We start from the raw sequence: 16,641 nt of genomic DNA on the forward strand, positions 1-16,641 counted from the left end.
GAACGTGATACCTGACATCAACGAGGGAAAGGACAAGCAGCATCTGATCCTCTTGATACACGCAGAAAAAGCATCTGACAAAGTACAGCGTCCAGTCACGGTAAAAACCCGCAACAGAGTGGGGTGAGAGGGAACACAGCACAGCATAATAAAGGCCACACACAAAAACCCACAGCTCACATCATACGCAGTGGGGAAAATGGAGAGCTTTTCCTCTAACTGCAGGAACCAGACAAGGATGTCCAGGGTCACCACTGTTGTTCAACATGCACCAGAAGTCCCAGCCTCCGAAATAAAAGACAGCCAGATTGTGAGGAAGAAGTGAAACTTACCGATTTGCAGATGACATGATGCTCTCTGTACAAAACCCCAAAGGCTCCACCAAAACACTGCGACACAACTGGCAACACAGCAGTTCCGTAACATCACAGAGTACAAAATCGAGGTACAGACGCCTGCTGCATCTCCATACACTGACAATGACACAGCGGAGAGAGAGAGATGCAGAAAGCAATCCCACTTAAAACTACACCAAAAATAATAAAATACCTAGGAAGAAACCCAGCCGTGAAAGACGTGCCCTCTGAAAACTAGAAGACACAGATACAGAAGCTGAAGAGGGCACAAAGGACCGGAAACACATTCCATGCTCGTGGGTCAGAAGAACAAATATTGTTAAAATGTCTATACTAATCTACGCATTTCAGGCAATCCCTATCAAAATACCAAGAGCACTTTTCACAGAGCTGGAACAAGCGAACTTACAACAGGTGTGGAACCACGGGAGACCCCGACGAACCAAAGCAACCTTGAAAAAGAAAAGCAAAGCTGGAAGCATCTCAATTCTAGAGACGGAGCTCCAGTATTCTATTATTCTAGATTATTGTATTCTATTCTATTCTTCTACTATAGAGCGGTAGTGATCAAAAACTGAATGGTACGGCACAAAACCAGACACAAAGCAACAGAACTGAACAGCCAGGCAGGAACCCACAACTCGATGGTCAGTTTACCTTCAACAAAGCAGGAAAGAGCATCCGACGGGAAAAGGACAGTCTCTTCAACAAATGGTGTTCGGAAAACTGGACAGCGACATGCAGAAGAATGAAACTGGGCCAGTTTATTACACCACAATGAATTCAAAATGGATGAAAAACTTAAAATGAGACCTGAAATCATAAAATCCTAGAAGGGAGCACAGGCAGTAACCTCTCTGACAGCTGCAGCAGCGTGTTTCTAGACCTGGCTCGTGAGGCCGGGGAAACAGAAGCACAATAACTACTGAATAAACGGCCTCGCAACAGAAAGCTTCTGCATGGCCAAGGAAACAAGCAACAAAACTAAAAGGCAACCCACAGGAAGGGAGAAAATATTTGCAAACGACATCTCTGATAAAGGGTTAGTATCCGAAGTGTATAAATAACTGATACAACTCCACACCTAAAGAGCAAACAATCCAATAAAAAAATGGACAGAAGAGGTAAACCGACATTTCTCCAAAGAGGACCACCAGAGGGCCAGCAGCCGCACGGGAAGAGGCTCGACATCACTCATCATCAGGGACACGCGAGTCAAAACCACCAGGAGGTACCACTTGGCACCTGTCGCAGCAGTGAAAATCAACAACAGAAGCAACAACGGGAGTCACGAGGGTGCGGAGGAAGGGGAGCCGGGTGCACAGCTGGTGGGTCTGCAAGCTGGGGCAGCCAGTCTGGAAACAGTGTGCAGCTTCCTCAGAAAGTTCAAAGCAGAGCTACCTCACGACCCCACAGTTGCACTACTGGGTATTTACCAAGAAACCCCACAAAAATACTAACCCAGTGGGAGACAAGCACCCCTATGTTTACAGCAGCATTATCTACAGGAGCCAAGTTATGGAAGCAGCCCAGGTGTCCACTGACACAAATGCATAAAGAAGATGCAATGTATACGCACGCACACTTGCAGACACTCTCACACACACACACATTCTCACATATACACACATCTACCCACACTCACATGAGCACACTGTCTCTCACCTGTGCACTCACACACACACGCACACATTCACATGCACACACACTCACACGTGCACACACTCACTCACATGCATACTGGCGAGCGCACACACACACTCGAATGTTACTCAGCCATAAAAAGGAATGAACTCGGGGTGCCTGGGTGGCTCCGTGGGTTAAGGCCTCTGCCTTCGGCTCAGGTCATGATCTCAGGGTCCTGGGATCGGGGCCCACATCGGGCTCTCTGCTCAGCAGGGAGCCTGCTTCCCTTCCTCTCTCTCTGCCTGCCTCTCTGCCTACTTGTGATCTCTGTCAAATAAATAAAATCTTTAAAAAAAAAAAAGGAATGAACTCTTGCCATCTGCAATGACAGGAACGGAACTAGAGCGTATTATGTGAAGCAAAATCAGTCAAGAAAGATACCGTATGATCTCACTCATCTGTAGAATTTAAAAAACCAAACAAGTGAGCAAAGGGGAAAAAAGAAAGACAAACCAAGAAACAGACTCTTAACTCTAGAGAACCAAGTGACAGGGACCAGAAGGGCGGTGGGAGGGGGAGGGGTGACTGCATCAGATGGGAATTACGGCGTGTGCTTGTCGTGACGAGCACGGGGTGATGTAGGCAAGTGTTGAGTCCCCCTGTCGTACATCAGAATCCAACAGAACACTCTACATTAAGTCCTTGCAATTAAAATAAAATCTTGATAAGAAATTCTTAATTTAAAAACTCTAAAGATAGAAATGAGGGGCGCCTGGGTGGCTCAGTGGGTTAAGCCTCTGCCTTCGGCTCAGGTCATGATCTCAGGGTCCTGGGATCGAGCCCCACATCGGGCTCTCTGCTCAGCGGGGAGCCTGCTTCCTCCTCTCTCTCTGCCTGCCTCTCTGTCTACTTGTGATCTCTCTGTCAAATAAGTGAATAAAATCTTAAAAAAAAAAAAAAAGATAGAAATGAAACCATAGGGGCACCTGGGTGGCTCAGTGGGTTAAAGCCTCAGCCTTTGGCGTGGGTCATGATCCCAGGTTCCTGGGATCGAGCCCCGCATTGGCCTCTCTGCTTGTCGAGGAGCCTGCTTTCCCCTCTCTCTCTGCCTACTTGTGATCTCTCTCTGTCAAATAAATAAATAAAATCTTAAAAAAAAAAAAAGAAATGAAACCATGACAGGTCAGAGTTTTGAGTGTTCAGTAAAAGCAACACTTTGTACCATGAGACCCCATCTTCATTTTTTTCCCTGTTACTTTTCTATTTTTATGCTGTTAGAAAATTAGTTCCAATGATTCTATGTTGGCTGTTTATGTGCGCCTATTAACAAACAAGCAAACAATACTACTCTTCCTGACGGCGTATCCACTGTGGAAAGTCTGTAGGACAAGGGGACATGAAACAGGGCAGCTGGTGGCACAAGCTTGGGGACACGAGGGCCTATGCGGCAAGTGCAAGGAAACACAGGACCTCACTAGGTCTGTGTCCTAAAGCCACCCTTCTGACTATATAATGGAGCAGAATGGACAATGTTTTGTTAGACCCAGGCTTAGCACACTGGGGCCCAGAAGCTACACCTGGCTGGCCACCCGTTTCTGGGAATCAAGTGACCGTGGGCTGCAGCCACATGCTCTCAGTCACTCTCGTCTAGGGTCGCTGTGACGTTACTACTGTGGGTGTGGCCTCCTATGCCTGATACACTGACCATATGGCTCTTCACAGAAAAAGTCAGCCACTCCCCATTCTAGACTCCAGAGTTGGACTTTCCAGCATGGTAGCCGCTGGCCACACACAGCTCGAGTTTATCAAGCTTAAACACAATTCCGAATTGAGAAGCACATCTTAAGCACTAGGCAGCTACCCGTGGGCCAGGGGTACTGTCCCGATGGCAAACCGAGAACGTTCCCATCACTGCTCTCGTTCAGCACTGCACCAAAAGAACACTCGAGAATCCAGGGTATGATTTCAAGCAGCTAACAGAACAGAGCAGCATTATGATCTATGGGCTCTTAGTACCATAATTAACACTATGACGAACATCTTTGTATCTAAGTCTGTGTATTTCTGATAACTTGGACAAAACTCTAAAAATGGTCAGAGACCAGGCCCAGTGTCCTGACACGCAGGAAGCCTGTCCCATCTATCCACGTCTGCCTGCACCCCTCAACCTCCACATATTTATTTGCCCACAAGCAGAGTATGAGCTTAGTTCAGCATTACTTAAAAAGAATTTTTTTTTTTCTTTCCAGAAATGTAATGCAAAACCAAAGTTAAAAAACAACCAACCGGGCACCTGGGTGGCTCAGTGGGTTTAAGCCTCTGCCTTCGGCTCAGGTCATGATCCAGGGTCCTGGGATTGAGCCCCACATCGGGCTCTCTGCTCAGCAGGGAGCCTGCTTCCCGGTCCCCCCAGCCCGGCCTGCCTCTCAGCCTACTTGTGATCTCTGTCTGTCAAATAAATAAAATCTTTAAAAAACAAAACAAACAAAAACAACCAACCTACCAAGAAGTTCCGAAGAGAACAAAGAGCTAAGCGGCTGAGGGATCCCGCCCTCCCTCCATGCCCGGCTGTTCCGTCGCTCTCCCCTCAGCACGTGCAGCTCAGCTCTGCTGACAGCAGGTCTTTGTGGTACACAGGGTGCCCACCAGCCCCGGGGACACAGGCAGCTTCCACACAGCGCACAGCTATGACCCGTGTATACATGAACCATTCCTGATCCTGGGAGAGCTTCTGGGAAGTGGGCGTTGGGGGGACAGGCGGTATTTCCTTTATTTACATTTAGGTCAAAGCCGTGCTCAGACACAGACAAGGATCATGAACACCAGGCTGATTCAACCGCTCAGTTCCTAGGGCGACAACCAGCACCTAGGAGTGTCTAAAGTAGTCATTTCCCAAATCATCAGTTTGGCAGAAGAAAGCCTCGCTCCCTCTGAGCGTGTGGTTATCGCAACACGACTTCCTCACGAATACATAAACAGAACGGGAGGTAGAAGCCGTAAGGATTTTACTGGCATCCAGAACCATCCAGAACCAAATGGCAATGACACGGAGCACGTCAGGTGGCCGAGCACAGAGGCCTGTGGCCAGGGCAGCCCCACACCCAGCACTAGCCTCAGCAGCTCCCACGTTCAAGATGTTCAACCCAGATGTGCTCCATACCACCACCCTTCCGGCAGCCCGCTGTCAGGGTGCCCTTCTTCCCAGGCGGCAGGCAGCACTGGCAGCCTCGGTGCTGCGGCCCCAAGGCCCATCACACGAGGGTGCCCCTGGGCATTGAGGCCCTGCAGGGGCTGTGCCGTGGGGCAGGGAGCCGCCAGGAAACGCTCACTGAACACCAACAGTTTGCTAATACTGACAGAGCTTCTACGGGTCTCCTGGAAACAGCTTTACGAGGTGTCATCTACGTGTCATCGAAGCCACTTCTGAGTGCACATGCAGTCTCAGGCTGCTTGCAGCTTGCCAGGGGCCCCATGCTGCTCGCGGTCAGCCCCTCACCGCTCCCCCGCCACCCCCGGAGCCACGGGTCTGCCTTCCCCACCGACAGTTCCATCTTTGCTAGAGATCTCATAGGAATGAACTTTTTCACTAAACATGATGTTCCTGAGCTTCATTCGTGTTGCAGCATGTGTCTGAATTTCATTCCTGCTCAGGCCGCGCGCTGCAGCTCGGCACGGACAAACACAGCTTGCTGACCCAGGCTCCAGTGCCGAACCTTCGCTTGTTCCCACTGCACTTCCAGAAATTCCCAAACTCTTTCCTAAAGTTTTGTTTGCATTGTGGCATCGCACTGTAATGTTTGCGTTGTTCTGTCTTTCTACCAGCAACATGTGCGGGTCCTGTCTCCCCATGTCCAGGGCCTCTCCGTATGGGATTACTGTTGACTTTGAAAAACAACGCAAGGTCAGTGTTTCTGTCTGTCCTGGAACCTGAGGAAGCCCCAGAGGCCTGAGCGATGATTAACTTCTTCTGCCCAGAGTCCAAACTACAACTCAGCCACTATCTCCTCATCTTTTGTTTGAAAACATAATTGCAATACTTCCGCAAGCAACAAGCATGCAGAAACAGTGCCAGCGGACGAGCCGGCGGAGGGGCGGGCGGCGGGCACAGCGGGCGGGCTCAGCCCACAGAACCAGCTGCGGTTCTACAGCTTTGCTCACTCTCACTACAAGTAGACCAGATGCAAATCCTCGTAAAGCCAATTTGTTTTCATAATTGAAACAAAATTAAATATGATGGCAACAGAAGTTGCTTAACTTTGGTAGAAACCAACGGCGAAGGTCAGGAGCAACAGCCGTCCCGCGTCACTGGAGGAGGGGATGCCATCTCTAAATGTGGGCTGGGAAGGAAAGTTGAGCCAGCTGGGTGTTAAAACTCTGTCTGTATACACAGGAGGTGAGAGGCTCTGGGAACTGTGATGCTCAGGTCTGAGGGTCAGAGTTCAAACCGTTGCTCAAAGCCCAAGTGAGATTTGTTTTCCCCTTTAGGTGCCCCTGATTCCTCCTAAGGGCATTTTTTGGATCAGCTCAGCTGAGGCTTTATCACTGATCTGGGCAGGTGCCCGAGGCAGGACTGAACCATCCCCCGCTCCAAAAGAGCTTTGCACAGCCCCTGCCATCACGAGGAGTGTGAGCCCTGCCTCGGGGGGGGGGGGTCACCAGTCCTGTAGGTGACACCCCAGGTGCAGACAGCAGCAGCCTGAGATGAGTCCTGATTCCAGGGGAGGGAGGGCTGTGGTCTGCGGATGGGCAGAGCACCGCCCCCCCATCCCTGCCCCCATGACAGCGCCTGAGTTTTAACTCAAGGAGAGATCAACAAAAACCCTGACTAAGCTGGGCCAGAAGCAGATGGAACATTAGATAGGATTGGTTTTGCACAGTTAGACAAAGCATAATTTAATTGCAAGCAGAAAAACAGATTATCAAAAAAAAATTTTTTTTAACCAAGTTTATCGAAGTCAGATGGCAGGTCTACCCATACTATGTATTTACAACCCACCATAAACAGGCAGGATGACACTAGGTGCTCTGCACAAGGTTCGAGCTGTTTGCAAAGCAGGGGTATTTCTTTTTCTTTTTTTTTTTTTTTTAAGATTTTATTTATTTATTTATTTATTTGACAGAGAGAGAGACAGAGAACACAAGCAGGCAGAGAGGCAGGCAGAGAGAGAGGAGGAAGCAGGCTCCCCGCTGAGCAAGGAGCCCGATGCGGGGCTCGATCCCAGGACCCTGAGATCATGACCTGAGCCGAAGGCAGCAGCTTAACCCACTGAGCCACCCAGGCGCCCCAAAGCAGGGGTATTTCACAAATGACCAGAGATTGACCTCCTTGAAGAAATGGAGGCCCTGCAGTGCAGGGGGGAGGGGGCAGTGGGAAGGGTAGAAGGGAGGGTCACCAAGGAGGACCTGAAGCTGCGAGAACCTGAACCTGGCTCAGCTGGATGCAGGTCCTGACAAGCCGCGTCCACCCCTTTGGGGTTGGGGGGCCTTACCAGCTCAATAAGGAGAAAACCGGGTATGCCTGCAGCCGGAGTGGTGGGGCCCCACCCCTCTCCTGAGCACTCAGCGGGGAGCTACTCTGCTCCCCAGCACCTGAGGCTAGCTCGAGTGGGTAATACTCCACGCCACAGACCCTCACGCCACTCACCCCAGTGCAAACCCACCCCCTATCTCTCCTCTGCACAATGTACCTTTTCTGACGACTCCCCCCACCCCAAATACTTGGATGAAACAGACCAGCAGAGCAGGTCTGAGCTCTCAAGAGAACGTGAAAACCCTGAAGGGCATAGATCTGAGTTACAATGGTAGTTATTCAAATGGTAGTTATTCAAATGGGACTGATTTCTCAAGTGGGGGAAAAAACCGACTCTATTCTCTTGCGTCAGATCTGGCAAGCCGTTCACCTTATGAAGAGATGCTTCCCTGTTCACTCAAGCGTCTCCAAGGAAAACAGTTTTAACAGGAGGCTACTTTCCAGCAGAAAGGACCCCGGAACCCGCTGTCACCACCTGATCCCGTTGCTGGCAGTTTGAGGGCGCGACAGGCGGGCAGATCCTCTCCAAGCATGAACCTGTCCTCTGCCCAAGAAGAGCACTTTGTTCAGGGAGGGACTGACTCGGGGACAGTAAATGACGCCCTTCTGATCTTCCCAGCACGTAGCTGGGTTTTAAAAGTGCAGCTTCACTTCCGTGTGGGAACAGGAAACTTGTGTTTGTTGAATGGCAAACCGCGTGGTAACAGATGAGGTCCTATGCTATGTGCACCTTGTTTTCCCAGCAAAGTGGGCACAAGATTCTGACCTGGACTTCTGGCCCCGTGTTCACACCGAGCCCTGACTGGACAGCCCAGGGGCCCGCCTGGCAGCGGTGAGCCCAGCACCTCATTCAATCTGTCCATCCGCACACTCATGGAAGCATGCAGCGAGAGGCACACAAGGCAGGAGGGGAGTCACCGACCACGCCACCCAGAGCGAGGGGGGAGCAGGCCCTGCCAAGACCCCGGCTGCCGATAAGCGGGGGACGTCAGAGGGAAGACAGTCAAAGAGAAGGCTCCCAGGACAGATCCAACAGCGGCTGTTACCCAGAATGTGTGAACAGTTCTCAAAACTCCATCGTAAGATAATAAACAACCCAATTTAACATTTGAACACACACTTGACCAAGGAAGAGATGGGGACAAGCATGACGTGAGCGCCCGACAGACCAACAGACCCCATGTGCTGATGGGGACCAATGGGAACCCTGCCCCCTGCAGGTGGGACACAAAGACGCAGCCGGCCACAGATGGGGAGAGAGGCAGCTCCCAGCTCCCCAGCTCCCAGCTCCCAGCTTGCCCACTCCCCGGGGCTTAACCGAGAGAGCGAACGGAGTTCACACAAAGACGGTACACGAGTGCTCAGATCGCCCTTGTCCGAAATCACCACAACCCAGAAATGACCCAAACGTCCTTTCTCCCAGCCCAAGGTAAGCCACGGCGGATCCACAAAAGGGAATACACCTGCAGCAGGAAGGCAGCCCCCCCCGTAGAGCTTCAGGGCCTGAGTGCCGGAAACCAGGCAGGCTGTGGGCAGCCTGTGTCATGCATGTGACAGCGTCCTGGGACAGACAGAAGGGAGTGCCCGCGGCAGGGCCGGACACGGTCGGGGGCTGACAGAATGTCCCAGGTCTTAACAAGTGGCAGTCACACAACGATGCGCTTGTCAAACTCTACCTTCAAAGGCTGAGGGTAATGATGGGAATCATCTCCCGGGGCTGAGGCGTGGCCGCGGAGTGGGGACAGCATAGGACCCGAGGGGAGGCAGCAGTGGAGTTGGGGGCAGCGGAAGGGCCATGTGTTTGCAGAAGCAGGCAGCCTGCGGCGAGATTCTGAGGAAGTGGCTGATGAAATATGACATGTGAAATGGTGTAAAAAGAATCTGAAAACTTAGACTGAAAATTTGTATTTCAAAATAATTTTAGGAGAAAATGCCAACAATAATGAAATCAGCTTATCCTAACTTTTTTAAAAAGGTTTTTATTTCTTTGAGTGAGAGAGAGCGTGCACATGAGCAGGAGAGGGGTAGAGAGAGAGGGACAAGCAGATGCCCCACTGAGCAGAGCCCAACCTTAGACTCGATCCCTTGACTGAGATCATGACCTGAACCAAAACCAAGAGTTGGATGCCCAACTGACTGAGCCACCCAGGCGCCCGGATCCTGCCAACTTGATTGGAATTCATTCTAAATTCATTCTTGGACTTGGACTAAATTCATTCTAAATTCATGCTTGGACTGAAACAAGCCTTCGGAGCCTGACCGTCCCTCACTACCAGCCTGCTGTGCCCCTATGCCCCTCTCTGCAGTGTGACCTGCCAGCAGAGCCAACGCCACGCCAGCACTAGATAAAAACATCCCTGCAGCATGAGGACAGCCCTGTGTGCGCACACCACATGCAGGTGAAGAGCCACAGTGACTCGTGGAGAGCTATCAGCAGACAGCCTCGGGTTCTGTCCAGGACCAGGAAGGGAGGCATGCCAGACCTCCCATCCGAAGCTGGTCACGGTATCCCGACCTTGGTGAGCACCCAGCCAAGACTGCCCGTAAGCAAGCCTGCACAGTCTGCTGCCAGGGCCGACGAGCGAGACGCCGCCTCCAGGCAGCCAAGGGGGACATACGGGGCTGGACAGGGATCCCCCTTCAGAACTCTGTTTCCCTCACAGGCAAGGAGGGCATGCTTTAAAAAAAAAAAATCACAGCAACCTTTACGTCTAATGTCTACATTTTCATTTTTATTTATTTTTTAATTATTATTCTTTTAAAATCATATAATGTTAGTCACCATACAGTACATCATTAGTTTTTGACGTAGTGTTTCAAGACTGTTTGCATATAACACCCTGTGCTCCATGTCTGTGTTTTTAAAAAGATGTTATACTGTCAGACTTTACTAAATCAGAAAAATCCCTGCTAGCAACTAATTTTTGTATCTTTTCTAAAATCGTGTGATCTCCCCTCATACCAACTGTGCCATCAGGAGGCAAGGCCACATGAGAAGACACGCTGAGCACAAGTGGTTTCCAGAACAGAAGGAACTATGGTGTGCAGGTGAGCAAGCGGGGAGGGGGGCCAGCTCCCGCAGGCTCCCCGCTGACACTGCTCACACGGGACTCAGGGGCTCGGAAGACACGTACACGCCACACACGCGTGTGCTCGTGGAGCAGCAGGGAGCCACCACGAAGGACGGATGGGAGGCCATGAGGCTTCCTCGCCCCGAGTCCCACAGGCTGCACCTTAGCTGTGTCCTGGGTGCGTACGCTCTGTGACTGTTTTGGGCGAGGCTTAGAGCAGCTCTTCTTCTAGGGGACAGAGCACCACCTGTTTCTAAAAGGCCTGCTGCCACCAGCAACCACCTGCCATGCTGCACAGCCCCGTGCGTCCACGGCAGCCCACATACTCCCTTGGATAAAGCCGGCCCGGGGGAGAGGGCACCACAGAGGCGTCCTCATGGCTTTGAGTGACACTGGAGGCTGGGGACCCAAGTCCTGGCCACAGTGCCTTTCTGCCAGCATGCCGCCTCAGCCCAGTCCCCACGGTGCAGCTCAGGAACGCCCTTCACCTTGGATAGAGAACCCCCCACCCCGCCCATTATGCAGACCTGGGGAAGGCTGCACTCACCTGGTGAGGGGTGATGGGCTGGAGGGGGAGTGGCAAAGTCAAGCTTGTCCTTGAGGTCATCCTCATTCTCCCTCTGCCACTGCAGGCCGACTTTCTCCCAGAAGTTGGCGGCCGCAAGCCTGTGAGCACAATATGCGTCAGGGCCAGCAGGTTGTGCAGAGGCCAGGTTGGGGGTGGCGGGGGCTGCAGATGAGGCCCTGAATCTCTCCCCACGGGAGGCAAGGGGTTCGTCCGTAACCGATGTCTATATGTGCGCCCCAGGCACTACAAACAGAAGGCTATTTATAAACCACAGACCAGCAAATACAACTGCGGGGACAAGGTGGGCTTCCAGGAGAGACTTGCGCTCTCAGGGACAGATATCCAGAGAACAAAGGACCCCACGCTCTCAATAGGCCTCTGAGCCCCTTAAATTGAAGGCCTGACAGTCCCCCCAGCACTACGGCCACTCACGCGATCTCAGGTATGTCGTCCTCAAGGCTGCTCAGCAACAGAGGAATAAGCTTGTGAAAGAAGGAGTAGCGGTCGCGCAGGTCCAGCAGCCAGCCCCCTACCACACTGGTCACCGCCTGCCGCACCTACATGAGAAGGCAACAGGAGGCTTTAGCTGGGGACCAAGAAGCCGGGCACCGGGCATCCACCATGCCATCCGTCCAGGCTAGACACCGGCCTGAGGTCCCAGAGCAGCTCTGCTATCCATGCTCGGCTTGGAGAGAAACCGTCTGGGCCACCTTGTCTTGCTCGTACAGGCCCGTGTCCCTGAGGCATGGCCTGATCCCCTGCCGGCTGAAGCAGAACCACACTACAGCCCCAGGCACTGCAGGATGCCCGCCCTCGCAGTCTTCTGCATGGGACCCTCCCGGCCAGGCCGGGCACTGACGGCAAGCCCCCAGGAAATGTCAGCTTCCAGAGGCCACGCTGCCAAGCCCTCAGGTCCTGGAGCCCCAGGGCCTCCTGGGGAAGCCAGCAGGGCACCCCAGCTCTGCTGCTGGCAACCTGAGAAGGTGACGTGCATGCTTCTGCCTACTCTGCCCGCCACAGGGAAGAAACGAGCTCAGAAACACACGAGGTGCCCAAGGTCTAGCTCCCCGACAGCGAGCCTGAGGCGGGAATCCAGACGTGCTAAATCATCACAGGAAGGAAGCAGGATGGGGCAGAGGCCAAGTGGAGATGTGGCTCGGCTGAATCCTGGGGGAGCTCAGGAGCACAATGGCACCACACGGAGGCTGTCCCACCACAGGCAAGGGCCCAACTACTGGCAGTGTGTGTCTGCTGTTGGCTGGGGCTGACCACGGGAGGGGAAGCACTTGCAGGGACTGCGGGTATAGTACACCCCGGGCGGCACCCAGGTCAGGGTGTGTGTAGGCACTTGGACTTGGGGTGGGCTGCTCATCCCTGGAGCCAGCCAGGCAGCTAGACAAGCAGAGTGCACCCTGACCTGCCTGCTGCCTTCTCCAAAGCTCATTCTCCCTTCTGGAAAGGACACGTGCCACTGGCTCCTGACGAGCAGGGAAAGCCCCTGGCACAGTGCTTGACTCTCGGGAAGCGCCGGGCACCTGGCTCACTTGCCCGCCTGCCAGTGTAAACAGCACCGACGGTGGGAGGCAAACAAGCCTGGGAGCAGGCCCCGGGGCTCCTGCTACTGTTGCAACTTCTTGTATTAAATTAGTTTAAAATACAAAGTTGCAAGATGAAATAAAAGGCTGGTTATTAATGACTTAAGCATGTAATTAACAATCAAAACCACAACTAAGGATCCCAGAGAATCTGATATTCTTTCAACAAAAACACGCCCTATTAAAGGTCCAAGGACCTAGAAATAACTGGACACCTGCAACGGCGAGGACAGACTTAGCAAAGAGCGATCTTTCCATGTTGTCCTTGTGCGTGATCCTAGTGGCTCCAAGGCTGCTGCGGAATCAAAATGCCTCACAGCTAATGTCGTGAGAGGCCCAAGGGTCACTCTTACCATAAAAGTACCTGTAACAAGCAGCACCACACTCGAAGCTCAGCCCACACCACGTGCTGGTGGCACTCCCTCAGAGCTCGGCAGACACCGGAATCCAACTGTGACCGAGTCTGGTGTCAGACAGATGCAGAGTGAGTGGGGCCTCCGTGGGGACAGTGGCAGGCACTCAGGAGGACCAGACCCCAGAGGGCTCTTAACGAAGGTGTGTGCCGCTAGCGGGGGGCATCAGGGACCTGCAGGGACCCACAGGAGCCCATCTAGCTGCGCTCACATGACTCTGACACCCTACGCACATGTTGGCACAACAAGGGGGCCCCATACTCTGGACACTCTGACATCCCCCAAGACCAGGCTCTTTTGCAGGTTGAAGACTTCATGCATCTCCCCCAGTGCGCTGGGAGAGCCTGGGGGCTGGCCTCCACGCAGCTCCTGAGCCGCACAGATGGGTCTCTCCCAGCCTCAAGAAAGCTGCACATCCCCATTATCACGAGAGTAATTACCCCTTTCTCTCAGCTCAGGAAAACAGCTCTGAGTGGAGTTGCTAAGTAACAATTTGACTAAGCAGGAAATCCGTCAACTGAGGGGAAAAAAGCGACATGCACTGAGAATTCTTACTCTCCTGAGTCAGGTTTATAGATCTGGGGTGTTGGGCTGGGGAACCCACATGCATCCGATCTGTTAGGTCGGCACACAGAGCAAAGGGGGAAACACACGCACACGAACACGAAAGATAATTTCCCACCCTCCTTTAACTTGGAACATCTTGCCTCTGCTTTTTCAGTTGAGGATGAGAGAACTGTCCAGTCCTCATCAGGAGGCCCTCTAGTCCTGCACCCCGTGCCAAGATGCGACAGCAGCCCTGGGCGCCGCCCGCTGGACAAAACCACCTTCTCCAAATTCACTCTCTTGAGCTCAAGCATTTCAGACTTGCACATTTGGGGGCTGGGGGAGGCAGCGGGATCTTTCTACCCAGAATCTGCGTGTAAACAACTGTCCCATGACAGTGGCTCCGCAGAACACCACTCCGGTCCCATGCTGACCGAAGGCCTTGGATTTTAAGCATCTTACATCATTTTAAGTAAGACCCATTTTTAAAATAAAAGTTTTACTAGTATCAATATTTTATTTTATTTTTTAAACATTTTATTTATTTATTTGACAGAAATCGCAAGTAGGCAGAGAGGCAGGCCGAGAGAGAGGGGGGGAGGTAGGCTTCCTGCTCAGCAGAGAGCCCGACGCAGGGCTTGATCCCAGGACCCTGGGATCATGACCTGAGCCGAAGGCAGAGGCTTTAACGCACTGAGCCACCCAGGCGCTCCTAGTATCAATATTTTAGTAACTAGTAACAATATTTTAGTAACAAACCAAATTTTATTTCAAATATATAGTATTCAAATTCTGTTAAAAATTAGCGAAAGGGGCTTCAACTGAATCTGTAACATTTTCATTTTTCAACCTGAAAAAGATTCCACATCATATTTACTAGGCTTGCAGTGGATGGAAACAGCCACTGTATTTTTGTTGTTATTCTTCCTTCAGCCTGACATCAGGGGACAGAAAGTGGGAAGGGGGAGGCAGGAAGATCACAACCAGCAAAGTGCACCCTGTGCCTCATTTCCCCGCACCCACATACACTAGGTTTTCACCGATGTGGTAGAAATCTCATACCTGCTCTAACAAAAAATAGCCATAGAGTTCTCTGACAGAGCGACAGGCTTCTGTTTTTATGGTGTTCTGACTGGACCGAGGATTCTGATACCTGTTCAAGTCGCCTCCAGCAGGACTCCACCCCCCGCAGCCTGGAGGTTATAACATCCAATCCCAGAGACTCTCCAAAGCCACCAGAACTGATAGGGGAACACGCTCCTCTCCGCACGCACCCCTCTGTCCCTACACCCCTCACTCCTCAGCACCAGTGAAGTCCTCAGAGCTTGTGAGACTACGTCCCCTGTAAGGGCTGGGGCAGGACCTGCTCATTTCCATGTGTCATTAGGATGCTGCGGAGGGCAGGTGCCGGGAAATGCCTGAAACCTATCCTGGGCGGCTGCCAGGCCCCCAGCAGTGGGGCCGGTGGGCCGGCCAAGCTCCAGCGTGCTGAGCTTTCCCAGGCAGGCTCCCACACAGACACCCATGTAGCTCGCATGTCCCAGGCGCTTTAGCAACAGGGTCAGAGTGCTTTATCCAAACTACAAAGAGCACACGCAATTCTGGCTTCTAGCCAAAACATTACCACCTCCAGTAAAGCGGAGGAGTTCCCGAAGGTAACTGTGACCCCAGGGCAACCGAGGCCTGTAATGAACGCGTGACTACGGATCACGACAGAACCCTAGCTGGTACTCCTCCACTCCCATGGCACACACAGGATGAGGTGGGCCTCTCTGGGCCTGGAGAAGCTACCTTAGCCCCACCACACTGGGACAACTCCTTTCTACGTCCTCAGACATGTCCTGGAGACCCGAGGTGACAAAGCTCTAAGGGGAAAATTCCAGGAGCTACACGGCCCATGCTCTGAGCCCCCATGTCTCCTCGGTGAGCTCTGTGTCTCTCGTGCCCTGCTTCCCCACCTGCGATGTGGAGGTCATCACAGACTCCCTCCATGGAAGGACAACACGCACCAAATGGGTCAATTCAGGCAAAGCACTTAGTGGAAGTGACTTCCAGGCAGCCACTTACTCTGTAGCTCAGCGACCTGAACACAGCCCAGTGGGCACAGGAGTTGCTGGACATTTTCTGCAAGTCACAAAAGCAGTGAGGACCTCACCTTCTGCGCAGAGTGTGGTGGGATCCTGACAGCCCTGGGCTGTCCATGGGACTGAGGGTCTATAAGTGGCCCAGCCCCTTAAGTCCCAGCAAACATCCACAGAGCCCAGGACCATGAGGGCCTGAGAGCTGATGCAGACGCAGGAAGGAGGTATGTGACTTCCCTGCCCGCTCGTGGGAAGGAACTTTGTAGTCACCCCATGGACTGGACCCTGCATCAGCGTGAAAGACGGTGGGCAGTGGCCACACTGGATTTGAAAACCCACCTCAATCACCCAGCCCTGGAAATCGTACAGAGCAAACCAAACACCACTGGGAAGAAATGGAAAAAAAAATAGTATTAACAGTGGAGTGCACTTGTTCTGCAATATCAAGTAATAAGAAATAGTTGCAGCCCCAAAGTTCAGGAAAGCCTGTCACCAAAGAAACATAGTGTTGTCCTTGGTGGGCCCAAAGAGAAAGCCATCAGCTGAAGACTTCCTCTCTCTTCTGTGGAAATGCAAACTCTTACAACCTGGAGTCAGGGCACCAAACACCCATGTTGTAAGCTCAACAAACAGATATAAGCCATTCCCCAGCTAGTTATATATAGAGACCTACTTAAAGGGAACGATGGATACACAGTTACACTGTTTACAGCGACCAATGGATACACAGTTACACTATTACAGGGACCTATGTATACACAGTCACACTATTTAGAGGAACTTATGGATACACAGTCACACTATTTACAGGGACCTTTGGATATAGTTACACTATTTTCAGGGAATGGATACATA

General features: G+C 52.2%; 1 protein-coding gene across 2 annotated transcripts in view; it reads right to left on the reverse strand.

Annotated features, from left to right (window-relative positions):
• DNAAF5 (dynein axonemal assembly factor 5) overlaps positions 1 to 16,641 on the reverse strand; it is a gene marked incomplete at its 5' end in the record, with an annotated part of 45,983 nt that overhangs the window by 24,053 nt on the left and 5,289 nt on the right. For both annotated transcript variants that reach the window (XM_080829868.1, XM_080829867.1), the window contains 2 exons: positions 11,131 to 11,249; positions 11,584 to 11,708. In XM_080829868.1, coding sequence (XP_080685994.1) covers positions 11,131 to 11,249; positions 11,584 to 11,708 — 244 coding nt within the window. The remainder of the gene's footprint in view (positions 1 to 11,130; positions 11,250 to 11,583; positions 11,709 to 16,641) is intronic.

This window comes from Martes martes (genome assembly GCF_963455335.1).
Source record: "Martes martes genome assembly, chromosome: 18".
In the NCBI taxonomy this organism is placed as follows: domain Eukaryota; kingdom Metazoa; phylum Chordata; class Mammalia; order Carnivora; family Mustelidae; genus Martes; species Martes martes.